The 26,012-nt window shown below is 41.6% G+C and overlaps 1 protein-coding gene and 1 pseudogene across 8 annotated transcripts in view; both read right to left on the bottom strand.

The window, feature by feature from the left end:
- LOC130886493 (protocadherin gamma-C4) overlaps nt 1-26,012 on the bottom strand; it is a 186,443-nt gene that overhangs the window by 126,791 nt on the left and 33,640 nt on the right. Inside the window, exon 1 of one of the 8 annotated variants that reach the window (XM_057788339.1) lies at nt 22,600-25,040. The exons of 6 other annotated variants lie outside the window; for them this stretch is intronic. In XM_057788339.1, coding sequence (XP_057644322.1) covers nt 22,600-25,023 — 2,424 coding nt within the window. In that variant the 5' untranslated portion in view covers nt 25,024-25,040. Of the gene's footprint in view, nt 1-3,058; nt 5,557-22,599; nt 25,041-26,012 lie in introns of those variants that run through there. One more of the 8 variants, XM_057788342.1, reaches the window with a different exon arrangement.
- Nucleotides 6,756-6,872, bottom strand: LOC130887121 (small nucleolar RNA SNORA40; annotated as a pseudogene).

Consider the following 26,012-nt stretch of genomic DNA (forward strand, 5'->3'; position numbering starts at 1 on the left):
AAAACTTCCATAATAACTACAAACATATAAATGGCACATTATTGACTTAGAAAAACATGTATTACTCCCATCTTCTTATTTAAAAGCATAAACTAGTCAGGTATGGTGGTAGTCTAGCATTTAGGAGGTGGAGGCAAGAGGATCCCAAGTTTACGGTCAGGATGGTCAGACAGGGAGTTCTAGACTGCACTGTGTTGCACAACAAGATCATGTCTAAAAGCCTGTTAGTTTTGGTTTTCTTCTTCTCTCTTTTCCTCTTTTCTTGCCCATTTTCTTTCCTTTTTTCTCTTCCCTCTCTTTGTTCCTCCCTCCTCCCTCCCCTGTGGCAGTGTTTAAACCAAGGGCATCAGAAGGGCAAGGCGAGCTCATTGTTACTTAGCTTTGTAGTGTTGAGGGCTGACACAGGAGCTTTGTGCATAGCCGGCAAGTCCTGGACCAAAGAGCTGTCTGCCAGCCTCTTAGTCTATCTTTATTATGACTGTCAGCATCAGGTTGCACAGGAGAGTCCCATTCGTTTTCAATATATATTTCTAATCTTGTTTTTATTCCACGTGCACATTGAGGAGTATGAGTAGCCAGCCTGTTCCATTGTCAGATCACGGGATCTTCTAACAGGATTGGGAAAAATTTAATCATTCAGCAACTCTGTAAATTATTGAATCTTCTGAAGTTTATTAATCCCTTGGCTATCAGTTTTACCCGCTCCGCCTTGAGGCAGCTTCTCACTGTGTAGCACAGGGTAGCTTCAGACTTCTGCTTCAGCCCTCTAAGGTCTGGGATTAAGATATGCATCACCACACCTACCTACTGAATCGTCAACTGCTTACTTTTGAGGAGGGCCAATCAGAGACTCTCCCACCTCAGTGGGAGTCCCTTTCTTGTTATTCCTGTTAGAGTAACTTTGACAGTTAAGAAGGTATTTTTTTCTGCTTGGTAATCCATAACATTATCTGTATCTTCAACCATAAAGAATAAATAATTCCTCTAAATAATAACCCTCATTTCCTTCAAATCCTTAGATACAGAGTTCCTACATGTTAAACTCTAGTTCCTGTGTGACGGAAGCTTATTTTCTTTAAATGCTAAATTACGCAAATAAATTACTCGTATCTATTAAATTCATTAAATCCGTTAAATCTTCATCCTCAATTCACCAGTCAGGCTATATTTTTAGAGGTATTTCTTTTAAGTGATTTTGTATTAAAACTCATTTTCATTATTAATTTTTATCAAGTACCCAATACACATATGTCATTGTAGTTAATTTAACAATACAGCAATTATAATGATAGTGATGTCCACAAACACTTGTTTACTGTATTACTTTATTGCTGAAAAGAGATTCCACAAAGTTGTTTTATTTCATCTTTCAGAATTGTGTGAGGTAGATAAAGCAAGGTTTAAAAAGTTTAATATCAACTGGAAGACCATAGAGATTTTCATTGGCTTAAAAGAGTGACAAATGGTTCCAGGCATATTATTCAATTTTTTTAAGTCCCAAAGATTAGGCAGTCCCCTCCAGAGGTATCAGTGATTTTTAAAATTTAATTCATAAGGAGTTAAAAAGGTTGTTTCTCTGCTACCATTGCAGTGGCAGCAGTCAAGATGAAGAAGTTCAGTGTATTTGTGACCTCTGACCGAAGCAAGACCCATAAAGGGAATTTCAACACACCTTCCAGCATTTGGGAGGTTCTGTGTTTTCCTCTTTTCAAAGAACTGAGACAAACACGTGCTATCCAATCTATGTCCTTGTGAAGGGATGCCACTATAAAGGACGGCAGATCAGCCAAGCCACTCAGCTGTAAACGTGATCTGTATTGAACATGCGTAGCAGGAAAATACTAATGGCAAAATGGCCCATTAGGCATTTACCCCAGCAATCAGTTTATCATCAGGTCAACATTAGACAAATGTCACAAAAGGATACTGGAACAGAAAGTCAACCCTCATGAAGTAGGACAGGAAAGGGGCAGATATGGGAAGAAACAACCAAGATGCAAAGATTGAGAATGTGCACATAACTTTCACTAAGAATGGCGAAGTTGGTAGAATGCTTGTCTAGCAGGCACTACGCCCTGGGTTTGGTTCTCAGCACTTGATAAACCAGGTGTGGTAGTGCACACCCCTGAGGCAGAGGCTCGAGGATCAGAAGTTCAAGGTCAGCTAAGTGAGGACAGCTTGGGAAACAAGAGACCTTGTCTGAATAAAAGGAAAATTACTCTCATGTGGCGAATCACCATTTTGGAAAACATCTGCAATTATTATGTAATATTGAGGGAAAATGAAAAACTAAGATCTTAACTGTACATAGTAGAAGCTTTAATTCCAGTTTCCAGATTTGAATAGAAATTGCCTAACTGTCCTATAACAGGAAAAAAAAAATCCCTTGGAAATGAGATGTATAAAATCAAAGCTATAGAAGAAAGGAGTAAACAAATAGAGTATGAAATGAAATAAGATTTTTTTCCTATGATAATTAAGAAAGAGACAGAGCTCTGCTGATAGAAATGGAAAACACCAGAGTTATATTGCGAGTTTTCATTGCTTTGACAAAAACATCCTAAGAAACTAACTTGAAAGGGAGAGAGATTTGTTTGACTCACAGGTTCAGAGTTTTGTTCACTGTACTCTCGCGCTGTTGCTCTGAGGATGTGGTGAGACAGAACATCACAGTAGGAGCGTGGTATAACAAGGCTCTTCACCTTGTGGCATCAGTAAACACAACTCCAGGGGAATAATATACCCTTTAAGGTTGTATCTACAAGCAACCAACTTCCTCCTACTGGGATCCACCCTCCAGAGCTTCCATCGCTTACCTATAGTCCACCCACTTATCAACCCATCAATGAATCGATTCACTGATGACGTCAGAATCCTCACAATACAACACCTTCCGAAAGATCACCTCTCATTGGAGATGAAGCCTTGGATCTCTGGGAGACAGTTCATATGCAAACAATGGCAAATATGATTCATTGCAAAGGAGAAAAGACTTATCGCTGTTCAAAGAGAACATTACAATTTACTATATATTTTTTAATAAAAGTAATAACCTTACCTGATCAAGAGAGTCTTCCTCTTTGCAAAAAGCTGAGTCTTCCTGTATCAATAAAGGTTCATTTTTCTCACAGCCCTCCTGACTGATGAGCGTGTGGGCATAGTTGGGCTGGGGAAAGATCAGATGGCTCTTCCTCGAGTCTGCAGTGAGGGAGACCTCATGGGAATAGGTCTGCAGAAAAGCCTGTACCCCATCAATACCCACAAAGTGTGAAGTGGACATATTTGATACACCTTTCCTTGTGGCCTTCAGGAGTCTTGACTTATGCCAGCGCCACAGCCTAAGCACCAGAAGCCCCATAACAAAAGCAAGGAAGATGCAAGAGACGGTGGCTACTGCCACCACCAGATAGATTGTAAGGCTTGAATCATCAGACTTTTGTGGAAGATCAAGGCTTCCCAAGTCAGCCAGGAGTTCAGGAATGCTGCTGGCCACTGCTATGGTGAGTGTGACAGTGGCCGAGAGAGGGGGCTGGCCGTGGTCCTGCACAGACACCACCAGGCTCTGCTTCAGAGCATCTCTGTCCAGCAGGGCCCGGGCAGTGCGAACCTCGCCTGTGTGCAGCCCCACTGAGAAGAGCCCTGGCTCACTGGCCTTGATCAGGCGGTAGGACAGCCAGGCGTTCTGTCCTGAGTCTTTGTCCACTGCCACCACCTTGGTCACTAGGTACCCAGGCTCTGCAGAGCGAGGAGCCAATTCCACACCAGTAGAACCATCAGTGGGGAGGGCAGGGTACAGGATCTCAGGTACATTATCATTCTGGTCCAGCACAAACAGGTTTAGTGACACGTTGCTGCTGAGTGGGGGTTTCCCTCTGTCACTCGCGGACACCAGTAGATTGAGTTCTTTAAACTGTTCATAGTCAAAGGAACACAGTGCATACAGGACACCAGTGTTGGAGTTGATGGAAAGGAGGGAGGAGAGAGGTGTACCCTGGAGGGTTTCTTTCAGAGAGTAGATAATTTCGGCATTCTCTTCACTGTCAGGGTCCACTGCGTTCAAAGAGAAGATGGAGATGCCTTTAGGGTTATTCTCAGGGACATAAACAGAGTATGATGGACGGGAGAAAACTGGTGGGTTGTCATTAATGTCCGCCACATCCAAGGAGATGAACCTTGCTGTAGACAGAGGTGGTGTTCCTCTGTCCGTGGCTGTCACAGTGATGTTATATGAGGACACCTGTTCCCGATCCAGTTCTGTCTTTGTCACTAGTCGAAAATAATTGTCTAGCGATTCTTCCAGTTTAAATGGGAGACTTTCTGAGATAGAGCATGTTACCAGGCCATTCTGTTCAGAGTCTTTATCATAAACTTGAAAAAGAGCAATTACTGTCCCCGGAGGTGCGTTTTCAGCAACTGATCTGCTACCAGATGTTACCACCACTTCTGGTGCATTGTCATTCACATCCAAGACAGTTATTAAGACTTTGGCTCTGTCTTGAAGACCTGACTGATCCCGTGCTTCAACATCAAGATCATAAAATTTTGAATCCTCGTAGTCTAGAGTTTCAGAAGTGGAAATTTCTCCAGTAAGACGATCCAAGCAGAAAATCTGCGAGATCTTTTCTGTGATCTTCACAAAGGAATATGTTATTTCTGCGTGGACTCCTTCGTCCTGGTCGGTGGCATTAACTGTTAAGACTCGGGTACCCACTGGCAGATTTTCAGGAACACTCACACGATAGACAGGCTGAGCAAAAACTGGGGCATTGTCATTCACATCTACAACAGTTACCAGAATGCGTGCCATGCCTGTTCGGACAGGCTCACCACCATCCATGGCAGTAAGGACCAGATGGTGAACCGCTTCTCCCTCCCTGTCCAGGGTATGCTCTAACACCAGCTCCGGGTACTTGGGCCCATGGGCTTGGCTTTGCACATGTACTGAGAAGTGATTATTATCGCTCAGCTTGAAGCTCTGAATGGAGTTCACTCCCACATCAGGGTCATAGACACCCATTAGTATAAAACGAGAGGATGGAGCTGCATTTTCGAGAATTTTCACTTCCAAATCTTCCTTTAAGAATCGCGGTGCATTGTCATTAATGTCTACTATTTCCACTTCCACAGGATAAAGATTTAGTTTATCCTCCACAAGGATGTTAAAGCTCACGAGGCAGGGCTCTTTCTGGGCGCACAGCTCCTCCCGGTCTATCCTGCCCGCGGTAACCAAGCTGCCGCTTCGCGGGTTCAGAGAGAAAAGCTGCGACCTACCTCTGGAGACGATGCGGACCCCGCGCTCCGCCAGCTCGCGGGGCTCCAGCCCCAGGTCCTTGGCGATGTTGCCCACGAAGGAGCCTTTGTCCAGCTCCTCAGGAATAGAGTAGCGGATCTGTCCAGCTTCGGAACTCCACAACCACCACAGGAGATTGAAAAGCAGGAGCAGCTCACAACAGGGCGGGCGCCTCTGCAGGGCCGCCATGACTAGCTTGTTAAGACTTCCTGGCGATTACTGGTGGGACGAACAGCTCCACCCCACTTTGTAAAGCACAAAATTAGAGGTGAAGGTCCTTAAATGAACAGAGACCAATTGATAACCATTTCAGGTAAGAATTCCCGCACAGCAAACAGGACACAACCCGGTTTCTACTGATTTTCTTGCTCGGGTTAGGGAACAGCGACACTTAGAGTCTTAACTTCATATTGCATCCATTTTGTGAAGCTGGTAGAGGATTTTATTTCTGTTAAATTTGCAGTTATGACATTTATATTTATCTCCATAAGAGAGTGAATGAAACATAAGATTAATATGCTCAATTTCAAGTGATCTTAAGTGTTTCCTGAAAAATGCTCACTTTTTTTAATGGAAATATTTCTTAGACTCTTGTAGTTTAGAAATGGTATCACACTTTTCTAGAAGTCTTGAATCATCACCTGCATTTGTTCATTGTTAGTAAGGTCACTGATAACCATAAACACATGATGAACGAATCTACTTCAGTGTCGGCAAGTAGGAGAGTTGCCATTTTTAGATGTCTTTGTCTATTTAACATTTAAAGAACAGCTGTTAAAAAGGCTACATTTTGTGTATGCTTTTTTAAAAAATAAAAAGAAAGTGAAAATCTATAGCTACATAAAACTGTTTTATTGTAAAGTGAATACTTTTTTTTTTGAGACAGAGTTTTTTTCTGCGTAGTCCTGACAGTCCTGGAATTCACTTCACAGATCAGGCTGGCCTTGAACACAGAGATCCACCTGCCTCTGCCTCCCAAGTACTGGGATCAAAAGTGTGCACTACCATTGCCCACCAACACATTTTTATTGAAGGGATTCCACGTGTGATCGAGGTCACCGAAGTTTAAGATTTCTGAAAATTTCCTTTCTCAAGAAAGATACTTAATCTAGTTGTGATATCAGTACAAAATTCTTTTATCTCTCCTTGAATTAAAAACACATACTCATGACAATTAAACCATTGTCCATGGGAGGATCTCTGGCAACTTCTCACTTTAGGAGAAGTGAGTTTTCAAACGACTCTCTTTAGGAACCAATTTAAGGCAGATCTGCCTCTCGTGTATTGACTGTTAACAAACTTAGATCATATTCATCCCTATCGCTCTCAGAATACTACGCTGTGTATGGACATGCCAGTGCTACATTGAAACAAACATCCATTCACAGGTATTTTTAACACAGACCTCATGTTCAGAGCATGTCTCATTATTCATGGCATGATCCCTTTGAGTTGTTTTGTGTGTCATATTCCTTCTTGTATGTGTCAAAACTCATGCTGACGAGGAGTCTTCAGTTGAAAAAGAGGATTTATTTTTGTACATGTCTTCCATGCTACATAAAACATTTTAAATACATTTATTTATTATATTGTACACAGGATATTTGTGATTGACTGCATGCAAAGTATGTTGAATTGAATGGAGTTCTGTTTAATTCAGAAGAAAATGTCTGGGGTTGGGAATGTGGTTTGAATAACAATGGCCTCCATTGGCTCATGTATTTGGTTGCTTAAGGAGTGGCACTATTTGAAAGGATTAAAAGGTGTGGCCTTGTTGGAGTAGGTGTGGTCTTGTTTAAGAAAGCTTTTCATTAAGGGTAGGTTTTGGGGTTTCAAAAGCCCAAGTCAGTTCCAGAGTCTGTCTGTCTCTTCCTTCTGCCTGTGGATCCTAATGTAGAATCCTTAGCTATTTCTCCAGAACCAAGTCTGCCTGCCTGCTGCCATGCTTCCCACCAGAACAAAGGACTAAACCTCTGAAACTGTAACCAAGCCCAATTAAATGTTTCATTTATAAGAGTTGCCATGGTCATAGTGTCTCATCACAGCAACAGAACAGTGACTGAAACAGGAATATAACCCAGTAGTAGCAAGCTTGTTTAGAGTCAAAAGTTTTGAATTTAATGCTAAGCACTATAACAGGCTTTTTTTTTTTTTTTTGGATCATAAGCCCCAACATCACAACACAGAGATTTATTATGTATTATGAAATTATAAAAGTTTGGCCTTAGCTTAGGCTTGTTTCTAACTAGCTCATATAACTTAAGTCAACTTATTTATGCTAATCTATATGCTATCATGTGGCTCATGGTATTCACCTCCCCTCCTGCATGTCCTGCTTCCTTTGCTTCTGGCTGACAACTCTGCCTTTCCTCTTCCCCAAACCTCTCTGTCCCCCAGAAGTCCTGCCTAATTTCTTCCTGCTAGCTATTGGCCAATCTGACACATTTTCACACAGTGTAAACGAATATTCCGCAACATTTCCCCTTTTCTTCTAAAAAAAGGAAAGGTTTTAGCACTAACATACAATAACTCCAAATAATAGGAACAATTATCAGATTAGAATTACATTTACAATGTCCAGTCCATTTGTATTTGGTAAATTTAGAGCAAATATCCCATTATCTATCCTCTCTTGATGAGTCCAAAGTTTTGTAGCTAATTTACTTTCTATCATGATTAAGCAAACCTGTAACTTTATCTGGTCTTCAACCCCATCAGAGACCTGAGAAGGATATAATATTACCTGAGTAAACAGGAAGTACAGAGCAAACAACTTCCAAAACTAAGAAATGACAGCAACATCTGGTAGCCTGGACAGTCACTCCTAATGCTGGAGCATTCATCTTTGGCCTACAGGTTTAGAATATCTGACAAACTTTTCTGTGAAGCAGGACTTTTTGAAGGACTGTCCTACATTCTCTTGGCAAAGTTCTGTAGTTGACTTCTTTGGGGTCCTGCTTGTCCAATTTGGATAGCATATTGTCAGCAGTCTAAGCAAGGGCAGTTTCTTGTCCAAATGGTTAGCTTTTGCCACAAATAAAGCAAACTCCATATGATGGTTCTTTGATGCCTATCATCCTTTTTTGAAGTAGGTTGGTACTGCCAGGAACAGACATGTCTCACTGTTATAAAAAGCCTTAGTTACTATAACATTTAAAATGCTATATTCTTTTTTTTTTTGGTTTTTGGTTTTTCGAGACAGGGTTTCTCTGTGGTTTTGGAGCCTGTCCTGGAACTAGCTCTGTAGACCAGGCTGGTCTCGAACTCACAGAGATCCGCCTGCCTCTGCCTCCCAAGTGCTGGGATTAAAGGCGTGCGCCACCACCGCCCGGCTAAAATGCTATATTCTTCAGGTTTTCAGAGTGTTTGAAGATTATCTATCTATCTAAAATATATCTTTATATAACCTTGAAAACATATCTAACATGACTACTGTTATAGATGACTAATAACCTGTATTTCTTTATTATCTTAAATAGTTTTCAAGGACTAAAACTTTACATTAGATTTTAAAATGAGCTGCATAGGTACAATACCTTAAACAAGAATAGAAACATATATAGAATATAACAAAAAACCCTAAATTTGTATCAATATACAAAAATCCATACCAAATATTTGAGACTAGTGGTTTTTCAAACACGGACTCAACAATTCACCCTTTATCCCATCATTTCTATAATATACCTCACCTTTTTCTCTTCAGAAAGAGACCTCTGAATGTAATCCCTTTTGTTCAGCCTTTTTCCTGACCATGATCAATAACAACTTATAACTAACCCCCCTAAATGATAACAAACATTTACAATCCACTAAATGACCAAAACCCACATACCTCACCTCTTAGGAATGTGGGCATCATGTTTTCTAGACTGCTTCCTGATGTCTGGAGGTGTTGGAATCTTTAGGGAACTCTGAGAACACTGAGATAATGGTCATGTTCTATAAAAACTAGCCATAACCTTTGTTGTCTGTTCTCTGTGCAAGTGAAAGTACAAGGACTATTTGCAGTCCTGGCTATATTAGTCGGTGAGACTAGACCATCTCAGCCAGCAGGCTTGAAGCAGTTTGGGATGCACAACTCTGAGGAAACTACAACAGAGGCATTCTAAGAGACTGGATCACTTGGACCACCTGCTTTTTGTGGTGTCTTGTCCTGTTGCTCTGAAAACACACAAACTTTTAAAGTAACATACATGTCTGCATTAACACAAGTATGGACTATACATTGTACATAATCCAGCTAAAGTTGATATTTTTGTTTTATGTTTGAGCAACTATGTCACCTGTCTTGTAGTTGCTGTAGGTTTATTTCTTTGTATCTGCAGTCAAGATTTTTCAGGAGGTCTCCTCCTCCATCAAATCTGATTCTCTTTAACCTTGAATGAATCCACAGCCTTTTGTTTGTGGAAACAAAAGCATAACCTCTTCCCCAACACAATACATTTTTTGAATTCCATTTTAAAGTTAAGGCATGCCTAAAGCATCTAGGCTGGTTTAATACAGCAGTCCCTCTTACAGTCCTGTGTCTCTCAGCACTTGTTGTCCACTCATCAGCAATCAAAAGTGTTTAAGCCAACAAGACACCATATAGGATCCAGACTCTATGTATATTTTCCATCTTTATGTGGATGGTACTGTTTACATTATTTTATTCTCTTTAAAGACTTTATATTATTATTTATAAACTTTACATTTTTTCTATGACTGTCTAAACCCATTTTCATTTAGTTTTTAAGCCTAGGCACAAATTTTAAACACACTGTTACCTGTTTAGATTTTTTTGTGTGGATTTGTCTTTGCTGAGAATCTGTAGCATTCTCTGACTTTTTTGTGTGTTACACATCTTAATCTTTGTCAGCTACCATGTGACTCAGCTTAGTGTATGGTGCTGGTGGCTGGATCCAGCCCACAGGTAGTGGTTAGTAGCCACATCTTTGTATGCTATTGAACCTACAGGAGAGACTGTGTTCACCAAGAAGCCATGTTTGACTCTGTGTTCTGAATTTTTTTTTAAAAAAAACTTTCTCATGCCTATGTGTGGTCCCACATTTTGCATAAAGTGTAGCAGGGTTTTTTGAAACACCAACCCCCAAATCATGACACAGAAGCTTATTATTAATTAAAAAAGCTTGACCTTAGCTTAGGCTTGCTTTTAACTAGCTCTTATAACTTAAATTAATCCATTTCTATTAATCAATGCTGTCACATGGCTTGTGGCTTTACTGCTCCTCCTGCATGTCCTGCTTTCTTTGCTTCTGGCTGGTTATGCCGCCTTTCTTCTTCCCCAAACCTCTCTGTCTCCAGAAGTCCTGCCTGACCTTCCTGTTAACTATCGGCCATCAACTCTTTATTAAACCAATCACAGTGACATATTTTCACACAGTGTAAAGGAATATTCCATAACAAAGCACTACCAAAGGTGTGGATAATGTGTCATAATAATAATGTGATACATTACTTTGTTGAAATATTTTTGGTTGTATTGTTTTAGAATTAACAAAAATTTTAAGACCATTAGGAGACTTTCTTCAGAAAAGCAATTGCAATACAGATAAGCAGACAAGGGATTTCTTTACTACATGCTTCACTCCAAGAAAAATTAACAAAATACAACAGAATCAAGGAGTACTTAATCTGCAGTATCTCATCTCTAAGTCAATGAATCCCCTCCTCATTACACACAGAAAAGATTTTTTTTTTTTTGGTTTTTCAAGACAGGATTTCTCTGTAGCTTTGGTGCCTGTCCTGGAACTAGCTTTTGTAGACCAGGCTGGACTTGAACCCACAAAGATCCACCTGCCTCTGCTTCCTGAGTGCTGGGATTAAAGATGTGTGCCACCCCCCAATGACATAGGAAAGATTTGAAGGTACCATTTGTAAGTTGATTGAATCATGATTGGATTGTTGTTGCTGGCTGGCACTTTCAACCCAAAAGGCTTCATTTTTGTGGTAGGACATCTTTGGGCTTTGTGCTGAGAAAATTAAACTCAGTGCCTGAAGAATGTAAGGCGGTTCATCCCTTATCATAGTTGGGGAAAAGGAAAAAAAAAATTGTAGTCTTGGAGCATAGATCAAGCTCAAAACAGACTCCAGTGTTGTACCTATAAGAGTGTAACAGATTGTTGGTGGAGGCTGCTTGTTTGTTCCTAGCTTCCCAGACCCAAAATAATCACCCAGAAACTACATTATTTGCAATATTCTTTGGCCAATAGCATTTCTGGGAATGAATGAATAGCCTCTGCCAACAGATTGGTGCACCAATATGTGCCACCTAAATCCACATAAAACCTGATAGCCGGGCGGTGGTGGCGCACGCCTTTAATCCTAGCACTCGGGAGGCAGAGGCAGGCGGATCGCTGTGAGTTCGAGACCAGCCTGGTCTACAAGAGCTAGTTCCAGGACAGGCTCCAAAACCACAGAGAAACCCTGTCTCGAAAAACCAAAAAAAAAAAAAAAAAAAAAAAACCTGAGAGAGCTTATAAACAATTCTAGACACACACACAAAAAAACAAAGTTTAGCCACTTTTTTGAATGGGCTCTGTTCACTGGCACCACCGCTCATTTAAGAGAGGTCTTCCTGATTCAGCATTAACAGTAAAAAAAAAAATGAACAAACAAAAAACCATGCAGCTTCTTTATGAAACAGCTACTTCCTGGTTCATGATAGTTGCAAATCAGCTCTGGCTCCTTCAGGAGGCCAAGCACTTAAATGGGGTCTATGAACAGTGTGTTACAAATTGCCTAATGGTGGGGCTGGAGAGATGGCTCAGAGGTTAAGAGCATTGCCTGCTCTTCCAAAGGCCCTGAGTTCAGTTCCCAGCAACCATATGGTGGCTCACAACCATCTGTAATAAGGTCTGGTGCCCTCTTCTGGTCAGCAGACATACACACAGACAGAATATTGTATACATAATAAATAAATAAATATTAAAAAACCCCAAAAAACAAATTGCCTAATGGTGACACAGACCTGCTGGCTCTCAAAGGCAGCAAACATGCTCCACCACATTGGACTGGGTGTGGCAAGCAGGCAAGACCTTTAAGTTGGTCCTAGCCATGACTGCTTAGCATTTAAAAGGAAAAAAAGCACTCCTGGTCAAAAAATAATCACAGATATGCATACAGTAAAGCCAAATCCAGATGGAAAAGACTGCTAAGTGGGTCATAGGGTTGGATAAATGTATGTAGGCTTGAGAGAGAGAGAAAGAGGAAAAAAGTATAGACAGTTATAATATAAAATGATACAGTCATAGACTAGAGGAGTAAAGATAATAAAATAAATATTAAAATTGTTTAAAAAGTAATAGAGTAAGAAAAATCAGCCATGTAAAAAAGGAATATACACAGAGAGTTTGGATTTTGTATATTATTGTGTTTCTTTGAATTTTTTTGATTGTGAATGAGCTAAGTACAGAGAGACATTTCATGGTATAGGCTGCTAAGCTAAACCAACACACACACACACACACACACACACACTATCTTGACTTCAAAAATTGAGTGTAAGGATATGTTGCTTTGGAAAAGAGGTTCTACTTTTGTTTCTACACAGGATGAGAACCTATGGATTCCTTCCAGACTAATGTCATTTGATCAAACAAGACCCCCTGAAACAATGGTCCAGATGGTTTAACATCCACAATGACTTTAGGACTGCTGGCTGAGATGGACCTACCACACAGGATTCCCCGTGGCAGACCTGATTAATAGTACCCCCAAATCAGCAGGAAGTACTCAAGACAACAATTCCCAAATTCCCTAAATGATTGTTTATAAATGTTTGAATATTTTGCATTGGTATGGATCTTGGTCTATTGATACAAATTTTAGGTCAGTTTTGTCATATGTATATTTCTGCTCTTGATTAAGGTGTTGTGTTTGTACATCTCATTTAAAAATGCAATGTATAATTAAGAAATACAGGTTAATAGATAGTTATCTATAATAGTCAAATTTGTAGTCATGTTAGGTTTTATAGATATATAGAGATGTATTTCAGTTAGATAGTCTTCAAACCTTTCAAAGACCTACAGAATATGACATTTAAAATGTTTTAAGAAATTAAGACTTTTCATGACAATGAGACACATCTGGTCCTGGCAGCATCAATCTACTTCAAGAGAAGGATAAACATCGAAGAGGCTCTTTTGGAGTTTGTTAGCCATTTGGACAAAAAGCTGCTCTTGCCTGGACTGCTTGATGTTATGCTGTATGAACTGGATATGTAGAACCCACCAAAAAATGACTGCTGAACTTCCCTAAAGGTGAGACCATCCTTTGGGGTTTCTGCTTCATAAGAGAGTCTGCCAGATATTCTGCAGGACACAGAAGAAAGCAACTGATGAACTTTGCCAATACAAGGCATAAGAGATCTTCATATTTCCTGTCTCATGGAAAATTCTGCCAGATACTATGGGCCTTTAGGCTGAAGATGGGTGCCCCAATGTTACAAAAGAACTTTGGGTGACTGTCCAGGCAGTGAGATGTCTCTGTCATTTCTAGAGTTTTGGAAGTTGCTTACAATGCACTTCCTGTCAACTTAGGTAATAATGTATCCTTCTGGGGTCTTTGATGGAGTTCAAGAATAGATAGTTATAATTAGTTTTTCTTAGTAATGATAAAACATAAAGTAGATATAAATATTGTAACTGTAATTCTTGTTTGATACCTGTTTTGTTGTATGTAATTTTACTATGTTAAAGTTAAAACCTTCCTCTTTATTTGAACAGAAAAGGGGAAATGGTGTGGGAAGTCCTTCTGTATATTTGTTACTTTTGTTGGTTAATGATTAAAGAAGCTGCTTTGGCCTGTGATAGGGCAGACTAGAGCTCGGTGGGAAAACTAAACTGAATGCTGGGAGAAAGTAGGTGGAGTTAGTGAGACACCATGTAGCTGCCAGAGGAGAAAGTTGTGAACTGCAGTTGGAACCTTGCCAGTAGGCCACAAGCCTTGTGGTAAGATATAAAATAATAGAAATGGGTTAATTTAAGATTTAAGAGCTAGCTATAAATACACTTAAACTATTGGCCAAACAGTGTTGCAAATAATATAGTTTCTGAGAGATTATTTCAAGTCTGGGCAGCTAGGAATGAATGAGCAGCCTCTGTAAACAACAGATGTAGGGCAATAGCCACAGCCATGGCAAGGAGGAAGAACACAAAGATCAGGGCAAGGACTACCATCAGGTAAAGATGGGGCTTGTCCAGGGGTCAGAGGAGGAATGGGTAAACACTAAGGTCCAGAGACATCTCTTGAAAGCTGTCTACAAAGATTACACACAGTGTAACAGAGACTGAACAGGGTAGTTGACCTTCATTATTTATTAGAATCAGAAGCTGGTGATATACTTCATTTTATCACTAAAAGTATGGTCAGTACAAGTTCTCTCTCCCATATGCAGTCCCAGGCTATAGAGTCCCACAAGGCAGGAGAGCCAGGCATTGTGTTCAAAGATCACGTCTATAACTACTGCTTTGATGATCAGGTAACCAGACTCTCTGTGACAGGCAGTGCTATGTGGAAGAGCTCATGACTGCTGTGCCCCTGCACTGGGTACAGCATATGCTGGGTGCTGTCACTGAGGTTACCCACCCAGCATGCACATGCCCACCTTAGCATTGAGTACTGGAGAATCCTGAATGTGGAACCTCAGTGTCAGCTTGAAAGACTGTAGCTCTTTGTGGTGGTTGTGTAAACCCCACTAGGGGCATATAGGATAAGAAACTTAGCTCTATGTCGATGACTAAGATGGAGTAGGCTACATGGTCGATAGGCCCCAAAGAAGGATATGAAGAAGTTGCTCACATGATGGAGGCTCTAGGTAAGGATCGTTCTCAGTTATATGGACCATAGAGGAGGCCTGATGGAAAACTGAGTGTTGACAGTAATGTACGAGATTTACAGAGTGAGTTTGTCCTGGAAGAATGGAATAGATTTGTTCACTGTGATAATAGGACTATACTCTGGACTCTGCTTCTAGGCTAAGGATCTGTTTGTTACCTACCTATATATGTGTTTTGAATCTTGAACTATTAAAAGTGGAATTTTCCTTTTATTCAGCACAGGATTTCCCCATTTTATTTTACAATGTATAATGTGACTTCACCATCATTTTCTTGTACTCCAATTATGTAGCTCTTCACTTCTTCAAAGGCCAATTATCCATCAGTGATGAGTTTCCCCCTTTACTGTCCAGCTTGAACAGCTGTCTAACCACCTTGTCAGCACTGGTAAAGGTGTAGGTGATATACTCACTGCTGCTCTCATCTGGGGCAGCAGCCATCAGTCTTGGTACCCAGGAGTTAGCAAAGGGATTCTCTGAGATGCTGAACTCTAACCTCTGGGGATGTTATACTTTCCATTTGCCATAACCCCCTGATATGGGTGGTGCAGCACCTGAGTGGCCTGCCCCTGTACACAGTGGTGAAGAGCAGGTAGTGGCAGGAATGTCCATCTCTGTTGAAGGAGCTGTGGGCTGCGCTCCTGCCACCCAGGTCCTGGCTGCCTGGCTAGCTTATGCCCCAAAATAACAGCACACAAACTGTATTCTTTCAAACACTGCCTGGACCATTATATCTAGCCTCTTCTAGGCTAATTCTCAAGTATTAATTTAGCCCATTTCTAATAATCTGCGTAGCACCACTAGGTGCGTTTACCAGGAAAGATTCAGCATGTCTGACCTGGCGGCTGGCTGCATCGTGTCTGGCTCTGAGAGGAGCTGCCCTGCATCTGAGCTTACTTCCTCTTCCTCTTCCTCCCAGCATTCTGTTCTGTTTACTCCACCTACCTATGTTCTAACCTATGAGGACAAGCAGTTTCTCTATTAATTAACCAATAACCTTCCTCCATCACATCTCTGTTCAGGGGCACTTTCTGGACAGGACACATTTGCCATCTGGGTTCTCCATTTGAAAAAAGTAAAGTGTAATCAGGGCAGAAGCAGTGTGTCCTGGTTTGAGTGAGAATGAACCCCATAGGCTCATGTACGAATGCTTGGGGAGTTGGTAGATTGTTTTGAAAGGAGTAGGAGGTGTAACCTTTTTGGAGGAGGTGTGTCCTTGTTGGAGGAAGTTTAAGGTTTCAAAAGTCCATGCCATTCCCAGTAGCTCTTTCTCTCTCTGCCTCATACTTGTTATCTCGACATGTATGTTCTCAGCTACTGCACCAGGACCATGTCGGCCTGCTTGCCTGCCTGCTACTGCCATTCTCCTCACCATGATGGTCATGGACTCATCCTCTGAAACTGTAAACCCCCAATAAACTTTTTCCTCTATATGTTGCCTTGGCCATGGCGTCTCTTCATAGCAATAGAAAAGTAACTAAGACAGGCAGTACTATTACAATGGACTAACTCCTATAGCAGTATCCTCCAAGGATTCTGGGATGAAGGTGGGTCCAGGTAGCTCCAGTTTGATAATTTCCAGTTCAGCGGTTTTTTCTGTTAATGCCAGTTGGTGTTTGTTCATATTCTTGATCAGCCCACTTACATGATAAAAGTTTAACAGCTTTTCAATCATTTCAAATTCCAATATACAGGTCAACTTCTGAGCACAAGTTTGCTCTTGATCTGTAAGGTTGCTCACAGGTAACCCCCCCCCTTTCTGTGTTCATGGCAAAGCATTTTCTCAGCATTAGCCACAAATCCTCATCAGTGAGCCCATGGCTGGCTTTTATGGAATAAATTACTAAATCCCTGAGACCATCAGGAAGAACACAGACAAAAGAGAAGAAATGCCACAGCAGTGGACCTGTCAGGCCTGGATCCAGAGTTATCACTCATGCTTCTCTGAGTGACATTGGGAGTCCAGAGCACATGATTTGTCTTAGTGGCAGGTTCTCTGACAGATGGATAGCTGTGTGGTAGGCAGATTCAGGGTTCTCAGATAATTCCGTTGTGGCTGTGGGGGTTGATACTTTGCTCATCACTAGTCAATGGAGGCACTTGGCACTAAGGCAGAGGAGCTGCACAGAGCTGCACAGAATGCCACTAATGGCTCCAAATAAAGACCCAGGTGGAGTAATATTTTATTGTATACTGCTGCTGAAAAGAACATTTTCATTCCCAGAATTTTAAATACTTGCTATGCAGTATGGCTGGCATTTCTTCAAATTGGAATTTTATATCCCTCCAAATTAAGTGCTTTTTCATTTCTCAAATAGCAGAGGTTACCTTGTTGCAATAATGTTTATTGGAATAGCTATAGCTTTGACTTTTATTTTTATAAAATGGTCATAACGGCATCTTCCCTGTTTATCTTAGTAGACCAGAGGGACCAATAACATTTTTGAAAAGTATGCAAATAATAAAAGTGTTGGTGATTGCAAAAGACATAGCACAAATTTTCTAGAAATATTGGTAAGTTTGGTGGGTGCTATAAATCTTCATTTTATTCCTCTTTAACTTATGAAAATTCTAAATCCCATAGCTTTTAGCTTTTGTCCTGTTTTATTTCTGAACACACACACAGACACACATATGAAGAGAGAATAGGGTCTCATTATATAGCTCAGGCTGATCTGGAACTAGAACTTGATGTATGCTCAAGCTGGCCTAGAATTTGCCATCTTCCTCTTGCCCTGGCCTCCTCAGTACTGAGACTGCAGGCATGCACAAAATATTTTCTTTCTTATCTCATCTTCCTCCCAAATGTAAGCAAAAAAGATTGATAATTTTTTAAGAATAAAACTGTATAGTAAGAAGATACTATTTTTCCTGTTTCCAAGTATTTACTTTTAATTAAATAAGCATGATTTAAAAATGAGTTTACAAAAACTTGAGGGTAAAACCATACTGCTGAAGATACCACACACATAGGACATGACAAAATCAAGCTGGTACCTACTTGGAAGCTTCATCCCTACTGGTTAGTTGTAAGGTGGAAGTGCTAGAAGGTTCTATGCCAAGGGAGAGAAGTCATCTACAGCCTTCGCCAGCTATGAACCTTGTGAACTACAGTAACAACTTGCCTGACAAGAGACTATCACTGATGCAATAGTGGCATGAATCTTATGGGAGAAACCAACCACTTCCTGATTGGATTTAAAGCCTGCCCACAAGAAAGAATTCATTCCTGATACCATGAACTGAGACAAAACCTATGGTTGGTTAAAGTTATTGGCATTAATAAAACATAATAATTAATTGCCCCTTAACTGTTTATCTTTATACTCATATATTAGTGCATCTCTCAATCTTCATCAGAGAAATTTCTTTTTGTAGTAGGTAGTGAATAACATACTCATAATGGTCAACAAGCAGAGAATAAGAGGCCATGGAGAGTTCAGCTATAAATGGGACACTGCATCCCTCCCTCCACAGCTCAGGGGTCATCACAGAAGAGGATAGAGACGGAATGTAATTCAAGGAATAGACATCTGTAACAAAACAGTATTTGCTGGACGTGACGACGCCATTGCATACAAAAACTCACAGCTGCTGAGACTGCATGCCCAAGACCTACACAAGATCAAGCCAACCAAAATACTGTCGTGGATGAGGAGGGGCACCAACTGTCTCATCCTTGTCAGACTCCTGAGGTTTCATTAATAATAGAACCATTTAGATAAATGTTTTGATTGATGGTTGCTGGGGGAAAGAAGTCAGTTTTCTTCAGGGATGTGGGCTCTGAGAGGCTACCCATTTTTCAGTAGATTACTCTGTATACACATGAATTACAAGGAGTACTAAATGGACTCAGTGGAGTTATTTTTTAAAAGATCACAAAAAGTTAGGAGGACAAAGTGGGGGTGATTAGAAGAGGAATTGGAAAGGAAGGAATGGGGGAGTAATCAAAACTCATATGCATATATGAGTTCTCATGCAATAAAAAATAATTCACAAATAGTATTGTTCATTATCTCAGTACAATTGTCCTCAATAGTATTTTTCCCAAGTAGATTAAAATGGTAAATTGGGAGGTAAGATATGAATACTTCTAACTGAATGTATGAAAGAAAGATAATAGATTTTTCCTTGGTCCCCAGTTTACCTTATAGTTATTTAAACATTTTTTTTTGAGACAGGGTCTCTCAAGTGATTCTGACTGTCCTGGAACCCATTGTGTAGACAAGACTGACCTTGAACTCACAGAGATCTGCCTGTCTCTGCTTCCTGAGTGCAGGGATTAAAGGTGTGCGCCATTACACCCAACTCGTTTAGACATTTTTAACTGACATTCTTTGCTAGCCAATAAACATGCTGATTTCAATAGTCATAATATGTGTCTTACAGTTTTTTTTTCTGAGACAGGGTTTCTCTGTATATTCCTGGCTGCCCTGGAACTCATTCTGCAGATCAAACTGACCTCAAACTCAGAGATCCGCCTGCCTCTGCCTCCAGAGTTCTGGGATGAAAAGTGTGCATCACTACCACCCAGCTGGTGTCTTACAGTTTTAAATATGTTTCCAAATTAGGAAGCCCACAAAAGAAAAATATCTTTAACTTATGCAATATATTGTTAGTCTAAATCTTGTCAGGTGTACAACAACATGATCTCACAAAGCATTAAAGCATCTTAGACTGTTCACTATGCCCGGGATTCTAGACATTCATTGTCTTTTTATTATTATCATTATTATTTTGGTGGTGGTATGCAGAGGTGAGAGGTTGATTTAGGTGTCTTCTTATATCACTCTCTTATTTTTTGAGACAGGGTCTTTCATTGAACCTGGATCTCACTGATTGGCCAGTCTGCCTGGATGGTAAGTCCCAGGGGCCTTGCTGCCTTCGTCACTCCTGCTTCCCCAGGACTGGGGTTATAGACATGTATCCAGCTTTTTTGTTTGTACTTGGGTTTTGGGGATGAGCTCTTTTAAAAATTATTTATTTTAATATTATGTATATGGGTGTATTGTCTGCTTGTATGTGTACCAAGTGCATGTCTGGAACCTGGATAAGCCAGAGGAGGGTGTCAGATCCCCTGAAACTGGAGTTATAGACAGTTGTGAGCTGCCATATGGGTGCTGGGAACCCAAGCGGGGTCCTCTGCAAGAGCAAGAAGTGCTCTTAAATGCTGAGCCATCTCTCAAACCTTAGTGAGTGCTTACATGGTAAACACTCTACTGATTGAGCCATCTCCACTGTCTTACCATCTGTACTTTCGAAACGTTAAAAATCACTGAAGCAAGACTTTCAAAACATATGCAAACAAAGTACCTTCCCACTACTGTATGAGTACCCCATTCTTATGGGAAAGGTACGTTTCCTAACACGCATACAACTAATACTTAGAAGAATATAAAGTATATAGGGTACTTATACTTACAGCATATAGAGCAAGCATTTTATAATGTAACATCTATTAGTTGTTTAGAGAGATTTAAAGCGTGTTTTCCTTTGTACAAAGCTTGTTTCCAGATACATAATCAAACACAAACTTTTTCTTTAAAAGTAATGGAAACGGGGATGGGGAGATAGCTCGGTCAATGAAGTGCTTGATTTCCAAGTGTAAAGACCTGAGTTCAATCCTGATAACCTAGTTTTTTAAAGTTGGCATACTGGCAAATGCTCATAATCCTAGTACTGGGGAGGCAGAGAAAGGAGATATCTGGGGCTTCCTGGCCAGACAACCTAGCTTACCTGGTGAGGTTCAGTGTCAGTCAGCAAAGGGAAAATGGAAAGGTGCAGAAAATGAATTGAGTGGTATTTCCTCATACAATCATGCTCCTGAGATTTGAGACTCAGAAACAAGAGTTTCTTTAAGAAAACTTTATTAACCTAAAATAAGCTCATCCCTAAGAACTGAATTTTAAAATTAACACATTCTTAAGTCATCTTGACTTTCTCGAATGCAATTCTTATACTCCTGTAACAAAGCAGATTTGCATTTACACATGGGAGCACGTAAGCATTCTGAGAGACGTTGATTTTGGTAAGTGAGTTGGCAGAGACCAGCAGATGCCAGAGGAATGGCACATTCATACTGGTTGACTCTTTGGAGACATTAACAGATGTCACAGGATAAAACAAAATGCTAAGGTTACTTCTCACCGACTTATTCTCTCAGTGAAGATATGCATGCGATAATTACACGTGTTAGTTAAGCCAGACTGTTCTGATTTTAAAATGTTGTGATCTCATCATCAGTATAAATTGAATCTATATTTTTTCTTTTCTTCTTCTTCCTTTTTTTTGAGACAGGGTTTTGTTGTGCAGCCTTGGCTGTCCTGAAACTAGCTCTGTAGACCAGGCTGGCCTCCAACTTCCAGAGTGCTCTACCTCCCGAGTGCCAGGATTAAAGATGTGTGCCACCATCACCTGGCCTAATCTATATTTCTGATAGGAACTGAGCAAAAATTTTCCTTACCGTCCACTGATCTGTGGAAGTAAGAATACTGAAATATAAAGCACACACAATATCACTACTGTTTTAGTCACTGTTCCATTGCTGTGAAGAGACATCACCTCCAAGGCAACTCTTAATAAAAGCATTTTTTTTTTAGACAGGGGTTCTCTGTGTAGCCCTGGCTGTCCTGGAACTCACTAAGTAGACCAGGCTACCTCGAACTCAGAGCTCCACCTGCCTCTGCCTCCCAAGTGCTGGGATTAAAGATGCATACTATAGCTGTGCAGCAAAAAGGAAGCATTTAATTAGGGTGGCTTGCTTACAGTTTAGAGTTTTATACCATGATCATCATGGTGGGAAACACACAGGCATAGTGCTGGAGCAGTAGCTGACACACACACACACACATACACACACACACACACACAGAGAGAGAGAGAGAGAGAGAGAGAGAGAGAGAGAGAGAGAGAGAGACTGGACCTTGGCTTTTGAAATCTCAAAGCCCACCCTAGAAACACACCTACTCCAAAAACTCACACCTCCTATTCCTTCCCAAGTATTTCCACTCCCAGGTGACAAGCACTCATATTATATGTGAGCCTATGAGGACTGTTTTCATTCAAACCACCACCCCTACAAAACATGTCCACTAATAGGGTGTAGACAAACATCCCAAAAGGAACTATACAGGTAACATTGAACTAATACAACAACTCTTTTAGTAACCTAACAGCTATCCTTAAAATAGTAACATTTTAACGGAAAACGATCGCGTTTATCAACTTCTTTTAAGGTAAGCCTGCTGTCAGCAGTTAGATTTTCTAAAATATTCACACACTAAGAAAAGATATTCAGTCCCAAATATGATTCGAAAAGTATCCATTACTGAACAAAACCGAGTTAAACTCCAATACAGCGAATGATGATTCACCATATAACTACCTGATTTTGACTCTGCCAGAAAAATGAGTGAGAAGACAAATGAAGAAAATGCTCTAGTTCTTAGTGAAAGAGACAACCAACCTGAGCAGCTCCGGGCTCTCCTTTGCTGGCGTGACTACTATCAGGTACCAGCAGCGGCTCGCTCTTTTCGCAGCTCTCCTCACTGATGAGCCTGTCGGCATAATTGGGCTGGGGGAAGATCAGGTGGCTCTTTTTGGAGTCTGTAGTGAGGGAGATTTCATGGGAATAGGTCTGCAGGTAAGCCTGTACCCCATCCATGCCCACAAAATGAGAGGTAGGCATGCTGGCCAGTCTGCCGGCGGAAGTCTGAAGCAGGCGTGACATGTGCCAGTGCCTAAGCCTGAGGGCCAACAGCACAGTAACAAATCCTAGAAAGACACAGGACACCACTGCCACCGATATCACCAGGTAGAGTGTGAGATCTGAATCCTGGGCCTCTGACGGAGAGTTGTCGCTGCCTAAGTCAGTCAGTACATCCGGAATGCTATCCCCTACAGCTATAGTGAGTGTGACTGTGGCCGAGAGAGGAGGCTGGCCATGGTCCTGGACAGACACCACCAGGCTCTGCTTGAGTGCATCTCTGTCCAATAGAGCTCTTGCTGTGCACACCTCACCTGTATGAAGCCCAATTGAGAAGAGCCCTGGCTCACTGGCCTTGAGCAGGCGGTAGGACAACCAGGCATTCTGTCCAGAGTCTTTATCCACTGCCACTACTTTGGTTACCAAGTATCCAGGCTCTGCAGAGCGGGGTGCCAGTTCCACACCAGTGGAGCCATCAGTAGGAATAGCTGGGTACAGGATCTCAGGAATGTTGTCATTCTGGTCCAGCACAAACAAACTCAGTGTCACATTGCTGCTGAGCGGAGGAGTCCCGCTGTCCTTAGCTGTTACCAGAAGCTGCAGGTCTCTCAAGTGCTCATAGTCGAAGGACTGCAATGCATACAGGACACCAGTGTCAGAGTTAATGGAGACATAGGAGGACACAGGAGCTTCCTGGAATGTATATTCAGCTAGGGAGTAAGTGACCCGAGCGTTATCACCACTGTCCGCATCATAGGCAGCCACCGAAAAAATAGACACACCTCTGGGGTTATTTTCTGAGATGGAGGTGGAATAGGAGGAGCGAGAGAAGGTGGGTGGGTTGTCATTTATGTCTGTTACTTTCAGAGAAATGTGGTTTTCTGTAGACAGTGGAGGCGTTCCATGGTCAGTAACGGTCACTGTGATGTTATAATCCGAAGTCTCCTCTCTATCCAGTGCCCTTGTTGTTAATAGGTGATAGTAATTATTAACGGACTTTTCCAGTTTGAAGGGCAAGTTCTTGGGAATAGAACACGAAATCTCTCCATTCTCCCCAGAATCGGCATCGTGCACGCTAAAGAGCGCTATTATGGTTCCCGGTAGGCAGTCTTCAGAAACGGAACCAGTGAGGGAGGTCAGTATTACTTCTGGGGCATTGTCATTCACGTCCTGGACTGTGACCAACACCTTAGCGCTGGCAAGAAGAGCGCCTCCGTCTTGGGCTACCACCTCCATGAGATAGAATCTAGATTCTTCATAGTCCAGTGATTGAATAGTTGAGATTTCCCCCAGGTTAGAATCGAGCTGGAAAGTCTCGGAAATTTTGTCTTCTTCGTTGCGAAAAGAGAAGGTTAATTTCGCATTGATTCCCTCATCAGCATCTGTGGCGGTGAGTGTGAGGAGTCGAGCACCCACAGGTATGTTTTCTGGAACGCTCACTCTGTATTCGCTTTGAGCGAACAGGGGTGCGTTATCGTTTGCGTCGAGGACGGTCACGCTGATATGGACAGTACTAGAATGTACTGGGTTTCCACCATCCAAGGCTGTGAGGACCAGGTCGTGAGCAGACGCTTTCTCACGGTCCAAGGGCTGTTCCAACACCAGCTCTGGATGCTTTTGCCCATCAGATCCTCTCTTCACATCCAGAGAGAAGTGCGGGTTGGAGCTGAGCCGGTAACCCTGGAGGGAATTGACACCCACATCCCCGTCTCTTGCGAAGGGGAGCACCAACCGTGTTCCTGCAGCTGCGTTTTCATTTACTTTGACTTTTAACTCCTCATCACGGAACCGGGGGAAGTTATCATTAATATCAAGAATTTCCACTTCTACTTCATAAATTTTCATCTTATTCTCAACCAAGATGTTAAAGCTGACGAGACAGGGCGCGCTCTGGGCGCACAGCTCCTCCCGGTCTATCCTGCCTGCGGTGACCAAGCTGCCACCTCGCGGGCTCAGCGAGAAAAGCTGCGACCTACCTCTGGAGACGATGCGGACCCCGCGTTCCGCCAGCTCGCGGGGCTCGAGCCCCAAGTCCTTGGAGATGTTGCCTACAAAGGAGCCTTTGTCCAGCTCCTCCCGAACCGAGTAGCGGATCTGTCCTTTACCTGGCGCGCACAGCGTCCCCAGCAGCATGAAGAACTTTAGCAGGTCGCTCCAGCTCCAGCGCCTCGGTGGATCCGCCATTGTCTTTTCTTCCTTCGCTTTCCTCTTAGTCCTGGGTCAGCCCGCTGGTTCCTTGTTTCTCTAAAGCTGAGGAGAGCGGGAGTTGGGATGGGTTGCTTTCCCCAGGAGCTTGTCTGGTCTCGGTTTAATGCGGAGGAAGCTGGGAGCCTGTAGTTTTTAAGACAGCTTCTTTCCCAGTCTGGTGAACAGCGACGCTCAGAGTCCTAACCGGTTACTACACCAATTCTATTTTTAGTTCCCCTTAGTTTAGTTGTTATTTTCATTCCCAAGGTTTTTGCTGTGTATTTAACACATTATTGTGCAGCAGTGTTTATATTTAGTAAAGTTTTAATCCTGACAATAAGCCTTCCACAACCTGAGATCAAGAGTATTAGTTTTATTTTACTTCTCCAGAAAAGTTTGATTTTATGCACCACTGAGTACTTATATCTTACCCACATCGAATCTGTTTAGCCAAGAAATTGAAATTCCCACCTTTGATGTCAAGACTTCATTTTTATCAGGATAGGTTTATGAAAATATGCCTAATATTATACCAGTGTGCTGGGGAAACAAACCCAGCTCTCAATGTATCTTTGCAGAACGGTCCATATGTTTTTGATAAAGTGTTCAAATTTCCAATCTAAGGCTATAAACAACGCCACCATCTCAGACAGCTGGGCTACCTGCATTGTTATGTCTTCCCATTCCTATCTTGGTAGCAACCAATATAGTGACTGTGGGAGACGGGGCTTCATTTATCTCTCAAGGAAGAAGTTATGGGTATTGAGTCAGCAGTGGTGAGTGGCCTGTTTGTTTTGAGGCAGATATTTAATGCCATCAGTCTTGGAGAATAACATATGAAAAGAAAAATCATGGCAGAAAACAAGAGACAGTTCAGACAGCCCCTTCCGCAAGAAAAAAAAATCTTACCTAATAACTCATCAGTAGGAAAAGATTTTGAGACCTATATTTTTTGTTTATATACTTTTATAATCTAGGGATTGAGA

Source organism: Chionomys nivalis, chromosome 14, assembly GCF_950005125.1.
Source record: "Chionomys nivalis chromosome 14, mChiNiv1.1, whole genome shotgun sequence".
NCBI lineage: Eukaryota > Metazoa > Chordata > Mammalia > Rodentia > Cricetidae > Chionomys > Chionomys nivalis.